This window comes from Notamacropus eugenii, chromosome 2, assembly GCF_028372415.1.
Source record: "Notamacropus eugenii isolate mMacEug1 chromosome 2, mMacEug1.pri_v2, whole genome shotgun sequence".
NCBI classification, from domain to species: Eukaryota; Metazoa; Chordata; class Mammalia; order Diprotodontia; family Macropodidae; genus Notamacropus; species Notamacropus eugenii.
The window spans coordinates 262,319,485-262,332,864 of NC_092873.1; the positions used below are offsets into that span (position 1 = coordinate 262,319,485).

Consider the following 13,380-nt stretch of genomic DNA (forward strand, 5'->3'; position numbering starts at 1 on the left):
ATATTAGGAAGAAAGACTTGTGAGACATGAAGCCAAAAATACAATTTCATTTCAGGAGGGCTTAAAATCACCCTCTTATTTATTTGTGTGTTTATTTGTTGTGCTTCAAACAAGACATTTCCTCTTTTTCTACCTCAATTGTTTGATCTTAAAATGAGGGGGTTGGACTATGAAATGACCTCTGAAGTCCCTTTCAGATTTAACAATGTCCGTTGCCCACACTAGCTTGAAACTGCCATGATTGATTCATTGCTTCCTTGTTGTCTTTTCCCTTTTTAATGTGATCAATTCATACTTTCCTCTTCATTTGGTATCTTTTGAAGAGGGAATGTTGTGATTAGTTGAAGTCATTCATGAGCCCTAGCAAGAAAAAAAATGGAAAAGACTGAAAAAAGGAACTATGAGTGACATTGCAGTGAGCCTACTTAGTGTTAATGACTTCTCTGACATTTTATAAAGCTTTTCATCATGTAATCATCAAATCTCATCATCATCCTATAAATTACCTTTCTTAGAAATTCAAATATAAGAGATTCTCTTTGTGTCTTTACAATGATCATTTCAATCCCTGTGCAAGTGTTATCTAATTACAATGCGATTAGAGTCCTGTTGGCAATGACTTAATAGGAAAAAGAACCATCATTTCTCCCTACCCTGAGTGGCGTTTGTAAACTGGTTGAACTGTGTTTAATTTTTATTTGGTTTGTGAATCAGGAAGAGATGCTATGTATTTGTATTCCTTTTTTTCTTGTTGTCCTAGAGGATTCCCATTTTATTTGTTTTGTTTTGGCTACATTCTATTCAATAGCTAACTCATTCAAGAACCAAGCTCGCGGAACTTGATGGCACATACAACTAAAGGTCAAGATTTTAATAATTCTCTTTCTCTCTCTCTCTCTCTCTCTCTCTCTCTCTCTCTCTCTCTCTCTCTCTCTCTTTCTCTCTCTCTCCCTCTCTCTCTCCTTCCCTCCCTCCCTCCTTCCCTTCCTCCTTTTGTCTCTCTCCCTCTCTTTTTCCATAATGGATAAGAGAGTGATGCCCCCAAATAGAGGTTATAGATTTCTCTCTGAAAGATAGTTCTGATGTTAGGATCTAAGAACATTATACATTCATGATTGTAGATATAGTTTGTTTGTTTTTCCATTTTATTTTCTTTTTCAAATAGCTATCATTTATTTTCTCTCACCACTCTCTCCTTCAAAAGAAAAAGAAAAAATTAAAAAGAGCTATCTATTCATTCAATACCATTTAATCACTATCCAAGTAAAACAAATTTTCATATTGTCTATGTCAAAAATATGTATCTCATTCTGCATATTGAATCTATCACCATAGACATAGTTTCATCTTTATCCTAATAGAGAATCTCCAACCCATGGGGAAAACCTAGCCCTGAGTTTGCAGTATCAGCCTTACCCATGTAGGTGAGTATTCAGCTAAGAGCAATGAATTTAGTCAAAAGACCTGTGTGAGCCTTAGATCTTTGCTCCCAGCTGTCTACGTAACTTTGAGCATACCTTCGAGCCTCTGAACAGTTAGCAATAGATCATCATCAAGTGAATGTATAGTTACAAAAATAGTGCAGTTATAACAGTCTTAAGGAAGACATATAATATGACCACATAATGAAACATGTAAAAGAGGGGAGGGGAGAGAAAGAGAATAAGCATTTATATAGTTCCTACCTCAAATGGGGTCACAAAGAGTTGGGCACAACTGAAATGACTGGACAACAATGTGCCAGACACAATACTAACCCCTTTACAAATATTATTTCACTGGATCCTCACGACCTTGAGAGAGACAGGCTCAATTCAATAAACACTTATCACGTGCCTACTATGTACACTGTTATTATCCCCATTTTGTGGTTGAGGAAACTGAATCAAACAGAAATCAAGTGACTTGTCCACAGTCAGTAAGTGTCTGAGGCTGAACTGGAACTCCGGACTTGCAGACTCTAGGCCTGGCACTCTATCCACCATGCTACCTGAGTTACTGCCTCAAGTAACTCAAGGAAAGTATACCCTTTCCCACTGTGACATGAAATAAAAACGTCTAATTTTTAATATTAATGTTAGCATTTTTATCTAAAATAAGGAAAATAAGAAAATTAAAACTAATTCCCCATTCTCCTAACAAATTTTGGCAACATTAACAAAATTTTAAAAATTAATCGGCTCTGCTTTCCTCCCTACAAAGTAGGAGCAAAGGAGCTAGACTTTTGCCTCAGGGTTTTGACAAAGGATTATCTATTTCCCTCTTCTTTCATTTCTCTTTCTCATTCTTTCTCTTCTTCCCCTCTGTCTTTCTCTCTTATTGGGAAAATGATCAAACCTTCCAGTTCATCATTGTAGGAAAATCCTTATGAGTAACTTCCTCTTCCAAAGCAAATTATCATCTTCTTAGCAATTTATTAACCTAAGAAAATTGTCTGTAGGTTTAACTGAATTTCCAGAGTCACGCAGTCAGTAAGTGTCAGAGGTGGGGCTTCAGTGGAGGTTTCCTGGACTCCAAGGCCAGCTATTTTCTACCCTCCACCCTCTGGCGTGTCACTTCTCACAATGTGTCAGATTATAGACATGAAATGACTTTTATTTGATGAATTTGTTTGATAGAGTTTATATTCATTCTTAATTTTAAAAGAAGTCCAATGAAATGTTAACAACTCTGTCTCTTAAAACAAACAAAAAACAAAATTAAGTTGGCTGTAGTATTGAGTTTGGAGTAAGGAAGACCCAGGGTTGATTTGCCATTTTAACATTTGCTAGCTGTGTAAAGCTGGGCTAATGAAATCACCCATCCTTCTTGGTGTTTGTTCTTAGAAGTTTTCTCAGGATCAGTAACCTTAGAGATATTTTTAAGAAAGAAAAGAAAAGGAAAAGTTTTCTTATTCTTGGTTTATAGTACACTATTAAAACATTTCCCGTTCACTCACTATAGCGCTCTTCTCTTTAATTCTTTTCTAGTTCCCCTACCCGCCTTCTTTGAAAGGGAAGGAAGTAGCAATTATATGAAGCCCCCACAGCTGGGTGAACTTGGGCTTCTGTGGAAGGCCTAACCCAGGAGTGGGGAACCTGTGACCTCTGGAGGGTCACATGTGGCCCGAGGACACAGGTTCCTCACTGCCAGTCTAACTTGATGGTGCCTAACCCAATGGAAATTACTCTATCTCTTGGTGTTTCCTTCGAAAGAGAGGACACTGGATCTGAAAGAAGGACATACAGTTCAGCATATGTTTTGAAAGAGTGTCAGGCCCTGCCTTGCTCTAGTTTCATTTCAGTTACTTAGGAATCACGATCCATGAATCTTTGTAGCTTTATCCACTTGACTGGCAAGGCCTGGGTTGGTCACTCAAGTGCCACGTTTGGAGCTCCCTTTCCTATCATGCACATCTCTAGGGAATGGTTTTCAAACCTTAGAGGTGCCAGGATCATGGACTTCAGGAGTTGGAAGCCCCTGAGTCTAACCCATTCATCTTACAGATAAGGAAACTGAAGCTGCTAGAGTTTAGGTCACTGGTATAGCGTCAAACAGTTTGAGGCATGATTCAGTCATGTTACTTTCTGAATGCCATGTCCAGTTTTCTATCCATTGTGCCAGTTGAGACATCACCCTGTTCTGTCTTCAGATTTTACGAGTGAGGAAATCAAGATCAAGAAAACTGCAGCAACTTGTCCATGGTCACCCAGCTAGTCACTGGAGGAGCCAGGACTGTCATTCAAGTCTTGTGACTTCTGGTTTATTCTATCTAGGATGCTGCTTTCTCTCTTTAGATCTGGTTGCCTGCATGGAGATCATCATGGGAACCTGCAGGGAAAGCATTTGTCCCTTTGAATGCATGAAGTCCAGATTCAAAAGAAACACTCTCAGAACCTTCCGGTAACACATGCTTTGTACTTTCAGCTTTATTATTACGCAGATGCCCAAACGACTCACGCTATGTATCCTGATGGCCTGGAAGTGCTACAATTTCCTAATAAGCAGATTGGTAAGTGGTAGACTGACCTTTCAGGTCAAGGTTACTTTATTAACATATTTTGTCTTAGATTCTTTTTCCTGTTGGTTTATCCTGAAAATATCCTTTATAGAATGTTTACAGAAGGGGGTGGAGTGGGATTGCTATGTGTTTCCTTGTAATGGGAAAAAATAGTCATTTAGCAGAAAAGAAAAAAAAGCAGCTGGTGAAAATATATGAATAGTATGTGTGGGCACAATAGGGCTGGGGGAGCATATGGACAACAGAATTAGAGGTATCTAAGCCAGGTCCCCAAAACTGTGGGGATGCAAATAAATGTGGTCTTTCTCAACTGAGAGAACTGAGGGAAAAACACAAGCTTGAGTGCCTTGGTTATTCTCACTGACTTCAAATTTCTTAAATGATTGCTCAGCCCTCTGTTTTACTTTGGCTGTGCAGAGGTAGACAGATGACAATGTTGTGGCAGAGGTACTTGAGGAGATGATATGATCATGGCATCAGCTCTCATGTGGCACCGTGCATGGGCTCTTCACCAGGGGGCCAATTTAGAGGCATCATGTGCAAAATACACCAAGGAAATGGCGTTTACTGTCAACATTTGCAAATAATGTAATTCACTGTATGTGACCTAAAGCTGTCTTTCCTTACCTCTTATAAATTCAAAGCCATCTGTGGCACAGGCCCTGCTTCCAAATCTTACTTGCATTGGCCATCTGGCCAACCCCCAGGGCACAGTTGCTACTTTTCACCTCAGACTTCTAGGAGTAGCCATAAGAGGTTAGGGCATATGGCTTCCTAAAAACAAAGCTTTGAGTTCCCATCAGTGTGTCCCTCCCCCGTCTTGTGATTCTTATTTGATATCAGTTATCTGGCAGAATTATTTACTTTTTAGAAATAGGTAATCACTGAAATAGTATGGTAAGGACAATTGATACAAAACATCCCCCCACTCCTCCAAACCCCCAAACTATAGCACTCTCTCCTACTAGAACATATGAAGTACTGGGGAAAAGGCTCAAGCTCAGAAAGTATAAAAAATCCAAATCAAGCTTAGAAAGTATAAAAAATCCTTGAAGTTCAAAACTGGGAGACAAAGAGACTCAGACCAGCATGACGGTCAAGGCTGGGGTTCTTTTCCTCCATCCTCCCATCTGCCAGGGATTTGTTCTTGGTGGGTTTGGCTGGAACATTCTCTCCTGACTACCCTTGTCATTATTTCTCTGATGGTATGGTCTTCAGCAATGAAGGATGAACACACATTTAGTTCCTAGTAATAAAGCAAACAAATGAACCAAAAAATGAATCCCTTTAATGCTAATAATAATTGCCATTTTATTAAGACTAACATTTATTGGCATTTTAAGATACATCAAGGCACTTTTCATTAGTTATTGCAATGGATCTTTAAGATCCACAGAGAGAGTGGTTCCATAGGTGACTTTAATCTCCATTTCACAGATGAAGGAATGACAAATAGCAGTAGTAGAAGTCATTAGTTTTTAATGAGAATAGGAACATGGGAAGAACTTGTCTTAGGGCCTTAGGATGTCCCAAAAGCAAGTGACAAGTTATTTCTGAGGAAAATACTGCTAAAAACAAGAGCAGATCCTGCTTCTTGAATTCCCATTTTCTTTAAGTAAAAATCATAATCAAAATCATAGTTAACATTTAAGTACTATCTATTATTATCTCATTTTGTCCTCACAACAACCTTAGGAGATAAGTGCTATCAGTATCCTCATTTTACAGATGAGGAAACTGAAGGAAAGAGAGGTTAAGTGAGTTGCCCAGGGTTATACAGCTCACTAGTGCTATAGATGTCCGGGACTCCAAACTCCAGACCCAACTCTCTAATACCTGTAGAGGCTGGATAATTACTTGTCAAGGTCTGTAGAGGGCATTCCTGTTTAAGCCTGAGTAGGACTTGATAACCTCTCAGGTTCCTTTCAACTTCAAGTTAACATTCATTTCAATGTGTAAATTCTGCTATGTTTGCTCAAGTATGTATCTTTTCCCTTCCCAATCACACCTCAGAGATAGAATTTTGTGTTTGCCATATGCTTTACAGTTTGATTATTCAGTACCTATTTGAGGTAGATTGGTTTTGGTCATCCCATTCTCCAAGTGAGAAAACTTAGATCTGAACAAATACTTTTCTTCTTTATGAAAATTCTATTCTGATGCCTCACTATGATATAGAGGTGACCTCGTGGGTCTTGAAGCCTTTGTTAGTTGGGTCTAAACTCTGGCAGATCCCACCAAATTGGAAATAATTCTAGTGCGGGCCCCATCATGGCCTGCACGTCTGTTGTCTGAAGACATGATGAGTTTGGACAGGTTGGCTTCTGAATGATTTGTTTTTGTTGCTAGCCAAGACAGTCCATCTAGGACCATTATGGGGTTATGATCTGTGTTGGTGGAAGGAGTGCCTGTGCCAATAAAATCATAGATCCTTGAAGCGTTGGAAGTAAAAAAATATATGACTTGGATAAACACACAGTGAAAACTCTTCTTTGTGTGACACATCCATTGTGTGAACCTCAGTGGTTCTTGGCCTAGGCAGATTTGTTTGTGTTTGAGCCACTAGAGGTCATAACCTCCTCCCTCTACTTTCCTAAGCTTTTGAAGGTTGTTTATTTTCTCTGTGAAAAAAAGAAAAAAAACCATTCTGTGTTGGCAGCCAAATGTATGTTGACTTGCTTGTTGCATATGACTGCTAGAGAAAACAACAAGAGAAAACTCTGTGGCTACAGATTTTATGATAATTTTTTTCTAGCCATTATAGTTTACATGCTGTTCAGTTCATCCTTACTGTAAATATTTTGCATGTAAACTTTTGGCAGATCCCATGCAGGAATCAAACCATTCTCATTTTCTTCTTCAAAACAAGAACCATGGACTCGTGTTCTTTGTTTCTGTCCTTCCTGTCATTTCTTTCTCCTTCCTGTCCTTAACTTTCAGCCTATGTGGTTATTTTAATTCTAGCAGTATGTCCCATATGGGGTGGGTCAAACTCAGAAGAAGGCATGAGAAATGTCTCAGACTCCATCAGAGCTAAGGCAAAGGGTTCCTCTCAGTAACCTTAAGCAAATCACTGAAAATGAAGGATTAGACTTGCTAGCTCACTGCTGTCATGTAGGATGACTGATTAATGTTAATTCAGTTCTTTTGAAAATGAAAAGTACTTTATAGACCTGGATTTTCTTTCTGTCACTGAACCTTTTAAATTGTCTGAGTCTTAGCTTATCCAACTGTAAAATTATCACCAAACTACTCCATAGGAATTGTGAATAGTGTTATTGTTCCTTGGTGAATTTTAGGTGGGGAAGTCACAGGGACGGTGAATAGAAAAACAGGCCAGTCAGCTGACATGCCCTTTCTAGAAGCTATGGTAGTGCTGATCTGATTACAGTTCTTAAGGGAAAAAGGTAAAGGGAATGGTATACATGCCCAAAGGTAGATTGGAAAATGGCTGAGGTGGACAAACATGCTGATACCTGGAATTCCATGGATATAGGGAATTCCCAGTGTGGAAATTTTCTATACTCATACAGATTAGCCCTTGCCTTTCACTTAAAAGTCTTAGAGAATCACCAAGGTGACCTTAATAGGTTAAATTATTTGACCACGGTAACACTTCTCTTATGGGTCAAAGAAAGGCCTTGAGTCTAGGTCTTCCTGACTCTAAGATCAGTCTTCTACCACTAAGTCACACTGCCTCTATTTCTTCCTCTGATTGAGGTTGGTCCTAGCATCATGGATTTAGAACCAGCAGAGACCTCAGAGGACATTTAGTACAACCCTGTCATTTTTCAGATAAGAAAACCAGGATCCAGAGATATTAAGCAACTTCTCTAAAGTCATGCAAGATGTAAGAGATAGATTGCCCAACTCCAAATCCAACCATCTTTTCCCTGAATCATGCTGCCTCCCTATGTTTATCTCTTTCAAGTCTTCTTCAAAACTAAATTTGATCATTTGCCTTAGAGAATTCCTGATATGAGAGAGAGCATAGTGAATTGACATGCTGTTTCCAGGACCAATACTAGTGTTGATTTGATTACAGTTTACAGAGCAAGAGATGAAGGGGATGGTGTCTGTGGCCAATGGCAAATTGGAAAAGAGCTGGGTTGAAGGAACTTGATTGGGTAGATAATCACAGTTTCATGGGTTGGGAGCCAAGAAGGTCCAAACAAAAGTTGGCTACTTATGACTTGTTCAACCTCACATTACTAGTTAGTGACAGGATTTATTGTCCAATCTCCTGATGCCTAGCACAGTGCTCATTCTCTTATACCACACTGTTGATTAGTAGCATTGGGGTTGAAACAGAAAACTGACCAGGGTAGGCAGTGAAGGGTAGGTTGAATTGAACTAGAACTTAATGGACAAGTAGAATTTCAGCAAGCTAGGGAGAAAAGTTAGAACATTTCAGATAAGTATAAAATAAAAATAGAGGAAATAGGTCTGATATTAAGGAAAGATATTGGATCTGGAAGAGGAATACTAGCCTTACCATCTGTATCGTTTGAAAGAAGTCATTTACCTTTTTAGAACTTCAGTTTCCTCACCTGTCACATGAAGGGGTTGGAGTAGATAATCCCTCAAGTGGATTTCTGATGACCCAGGAGAATTTGAGGTCTACTTTGGGGTGGGTAAGTATGTTAATTTGGTGGGACTGGCAGGTTAACCATAGAGAGAAGGAGAGGTGGGGTGTGAGTGGAGACCAAAACCAAAAAAATAGGCTTGATCTGAATTTTGGAAGAATTAGAAAGCCACATTTAAGAATTTGGGCTGAATCTTATAGGCATTGGGAATCTATTGGAGATTTTTGAGTTGGAGCGACTTCACAGAAGTATAAATTAACTATTTTGCATAAATTCATATGTATAATGGGTATCACATTGCTTTCCTTCTCAATGGGGAAGAGCCTGGGGGGAAAAAGAGAATGTGGAACTCAAAATTTTAAGAAAGAAATGATTTTTTTAAAAAAAGAAAAAAAGTACTGATTTAGGACACATCATACACAGGAATTCCTGGCTAATTACACTGCATCACTACAAGCATGCTCCTTAATTTCAAAGCACTTTTTAAAATTGTGAATTTTGTACTTTTCAAGATATATACCCTTCATCTTTTTCTGTAAGTATAAATCAATCCCTCTGTTCTTGACAATCTCCTAAAAAGCACAATTCACAAAATTGGTTAAGAAATAAAAAAAGATTGTTTCTAAATAGTCTCAATGTAATATACTTACACTGTTTAAAAAATTGCTTCCTATAGAAAAACACCATCCCAATGGCATTAAGGAGATTGTGTTTCCAGATGGGACAGTGAAACACCTTGGTGTCGGGCATGAAGAGACTGTGTTCCCCGATGGGACACTGGTAAAAGTAGAAAGGTTAGCATTGTGAGTTTATGGAACTCTAAGGCATGCTTTTTTTCTGTTTTCCTTCTACTCCTTTTTCCTCTTTATTCCCTTAGGTATTGGTGGAAAATTAAAATGAGCAATAATTCAAAAAGCATTTTTCAAGTGCTTAATGTATGCCGGGCACTGTACATCAAGAGAATACAAAAAAAGGTTAACAATTCCTGCCTTCAGATAGCACACATTCTAATGAATAGAAATTAGAATAGAAATTGCTAAGGATGAGGTATATATTGGAGAAGGAAATGGTGAACCACTCTCTATTATCCTTGCCAAGAAAACCCCCTGGACAAATTGGTCCACAAAGAGTTGAACATGACTAAGGGACTGAACAACAAAAATCGATGAAAATGCCTCCCAAAGGGAGGAGTGGGAAATGGGAAAAAATCTATTCAAGATAGGATTTGAACTGAAATTTGAAGGAAACCAGGAAAGCTTAAGAGGCCAAGGTGAAGAACGTTGAGCATTTCAGGTGAAGAAAGGATTGTTCTTCATAGGAGGTAACTAGAACTAGTCAGTGAGAACAATCTTTGCCTAGAGTGCTCATTGTGCAGGGGATCAAAACAAGGCAATCATTGACCAGTTCTTGTTACATGGCTAAGAGCAAAGATAGAGAAAAAGGTAACATGAATTCTGGGGAAATTGTACTCTGACATTCATGTGCTGTTCTGGACCTTGTCTGGGTCACTCAATATTCATGTAGAAAATGAGTGTTAAATTAATATTACCTAACATTTATTTCATTGTCAACTACCATATTTAAGCTTCTTAAATGAAAAATAAAGCCATATTTTAGGCAGTTATCTACCTGAGGTGTATCTGTCAAAATCTATGATCAATTTTGGTTAAATTGATTAAATATGATTTAATAAGTGAGATTAATTATATCAATTTGTTGTTCAGTTGTTTTTTAGTTGTGTCTGGCTCTTTGTGATCTCATTTGGGGGTTTCCTTGGCAAAGATACTGGAGTGGTTTGCCATTTCCTTCTCTAGTTCATTTTACAGATGAGGAAACTGAGGCAAATAGGGTGAAGTGACTTGCCCAGGGTCACATAGTTGGTAAGTATCTGAGGCCTGACTTTAACTCAAGAAGATGAGTCATTGCGACTCCAGGCCAAGCACTATCCCCTGCATCATCTAGGGGTCCCATTTATATAAATTATATACCTATAATAAATATTAACTTTTTAGAATATACAGTGAAAGAATTGATCATTTTCCATTTGGTAATGTGGCAGTTTGTAGCATCACATGATTCTGTGAGCTCCTGAGAACACCTAAGATACTGTATGAGGAAAATAGGTCTAGGTAGCAGCGATATCTCCCACGTATTTCTGTATAGCTTTATTATTGGCTACCAAGCACTTTATAAGACTAATTTTCTCCTTTTAGGAATGGAGATAAAACCATTATGTTCAGTAATGGGCAGAAGGAGATCCACACTTCACAATTCAAGAGGAGAGAATTTCCCGATGGTACTGTCAAGACTGTGTATAACACTGGCCATCAAGAAACAAAGTATATATCTGGCAGAGTTCGGATAAAAGATGAAGCAGGAAAGATCATCCTTGACAAGAAGTGATTTGCCTCTTCCATGTTTAAAATTATGTAGGCAATTTAGATTACTTTTCATTCAGATTTCATTTGATCCTTTCTAGCTGTCTGACCAGAAATGAGACATAGGTAAAGGGCCTGTTTGGAGAGATCCATGAGAGATCTCAACCCAACTAAGTATGTAGAAATTTTAAAAAGAAAAATAATTCCCTTAGTTCTAACTTAGAAGAAAAAAAAGTGCTGGAAATGACACTCTTGGGTCAACTTCTTGTTCCCAAGGCAATTGCTCCTGGTCCTCTCCAGGCCATTTATTCTTTAGTGACCAGATGTGCCTGCTGTTGAAATAACTAGATGAGGTCCTGTCTTTGGCCATGTTTTACTTGGACTTCCCATTTCTTTTTACTTTGTTCATTCATCCCAAACCAAGAGAACTTAGCCTTTTTGGAATCTTGCCTCCTCAGGGATTGTCCAAACAGCAATACCTGTCATATTTCCAGAGCTATGTTTTTGTACTTGGTTCCAAACATAGTGGATGAATTGAAGGGGCTTTTAACAGTCTTGTAGCAACACCTGTTATGAGCAGCAGACGTTTAACCACCTCTCTGACTCCACCTTTAATTCTCTGGCAGCTATTTACCTTCCCAGTAACTTCATTCTTAACCCTAAGTATGAAAATAATTGCACGATTTTTACTAACCTTACAGTATTGATTCCATTTTAAGCAGCCAATAGAACGAAGAAATAAATTACTTTTTTTCTGAAACAATTAGAGCCCAGAAATTGTAGGAAATGAATAACTTCTTGTGAATGTTATCACCGAGGACAGGATGTGGCCAGATGTGATTTGCTGAATATGTATATTTTTTTGTGAAACCAGATGTGATAATGTATTTTCATGCTGATAATTATCTTGGGCCTTGTTGTATGTTGTGCACATGCTGCTGTGTTCTTCAAGATGCTTTCGCATTGTTTAAAGAAACTAAAAATCAACATTCTGTCTTGTTATGAGAATAGAATTCTTTTTTATTGGTGCAGGGTTACTGCCATTTCCTTGTAGTTGGATGCTGAAAATTCATTTGTCAAAGATAACAGGCACAAACAATTCTTTTTTTGCATTGGACTGAAATAATACTCTGATTAGTCAGAGATCAACTCATTTTTCAAATTGCTCTTCAAAAAGGCACAATGGGTTTTAGTGAATCAATTGATTTCTAGCTGTCACGTAGCATGTTAGAGTTGAAAACCCAATTGTGATTTAGCCAGAAAACTGCATTCAACCCTCATGGAATCTGCCTGAGTGATAGCACTTATCAAATATAATCTTCACAACGCTGCAGAGTGTGTAAAACCTCTCCTGGAGAACAATAGAAGCATTCTGCTTTCAAACGTGATATGCTGGCTAGAAATCTTTAAAAAATTGTAAGAGCTTCCATTTGTTTGGTATCATGTTGAATGCTTGTTTTGGGCTCATATATGTGAAAATGAGCTTGGAATGGTCCTCTGTACATATATGCTGATGAACTATTGTAGACTATAAGAAGATTTTGAGTTGTCAGAAGAGAGCCATTCCACTAATTACAGACAAAAATTATCCTAGTATGGAGGGGGAAATAATGTTACATACTCAGCAATAAGTAGACATTGATAACCTAGGTGAAGGAGCAATGGACATGGAGGAGGCCTTGGCGAAAGTTTCATCTTAACCAAAACCAGCTAACTGTATGGTCTTGGTAAAGTTTCTTACATGCTCTATACTTCACTCTGTCTGCCTTTAAAAGACTGAGATCCTATTTCATAGGAATCAAAGGATGATGAATGGTAGCTTAGTGAACACCTTTTAAAGAAAAGGCATCACATTTAATCTGATTATCTAATTCATTCTATTTAGTCCTAAAAGGATGAGAAAGCTGCAGTCAACCCTAAGAGTAGTTTCTATGAAAAAAATAAGTGGCTCTTCCTTGCATGGCTCTCTACTCCAGCAAAACTGGCCATGTAACCTCGAAAGAGGGCATTGGGAACCACACAATATCAAGGAGCACTGACCTTCCATTGCAAATTGATTTATCAACTGTTTTCATTCAGTTCAATAAACATTTATTATCACCATATGTGTGTATATGTATATATATGTGTGTGTGTATGTGTATACATGTAATGTGTGTGCATGTATATACATATATATATATTATATATATATGTATATATACACACAAACAAAATAAATACAAAGTATTTGGGCAGACAAAAAATAAGTAGAGTCAGGAAAGGTGTTTTGTAAAAGATAGTCCTTAACCTGAGCCTTGAAAAGAAAAAAAATGGGGCTCCAAGAAGTGGAGCTGAAAAAGGAGAACATTCCAGATCTGAAGAATAGCCTACTCTACAACATGGAGTAAGAAATGCCCCAAATTGGGAACAGGTA

At 38.0% G+C, this 13,380-nt stretch overlaps 1 protein-coding gene across 2 annotated transcripts in view; it reads left to right on the top strand.

Moving 5' to 3' along the window:
* Positions 1–13,051, top strand: part of LOC140527164 (T-complex protein 10A homolog 2-like) — a 34,854-nt gene extending 21,803 nt beyond the window's left edge. For both annotated transcript variants that reach the window (XM_072643876.1, XM_072643877.1), the window contains exons 10-12: positions 3,907–3,991; positions 9,263–9,380; positions 10,800–13,051. In XM_072643876.1, the coding sequence (XP_072499977.1) occupies positions 3,907–3,991; positions 9,263–9,380; positions 10,800–10,989 (393 nt within the window). In that variant the 3' untranslated portion in view covers positions 10,990–13,051. The remainder of the gene's footprint in view (positions 1–3,906; positions 3,992–9,262; positions 9,381–10,799) is intronic.
* Positions 13,052–13,380: the final 329 nt, after the last annotated feature.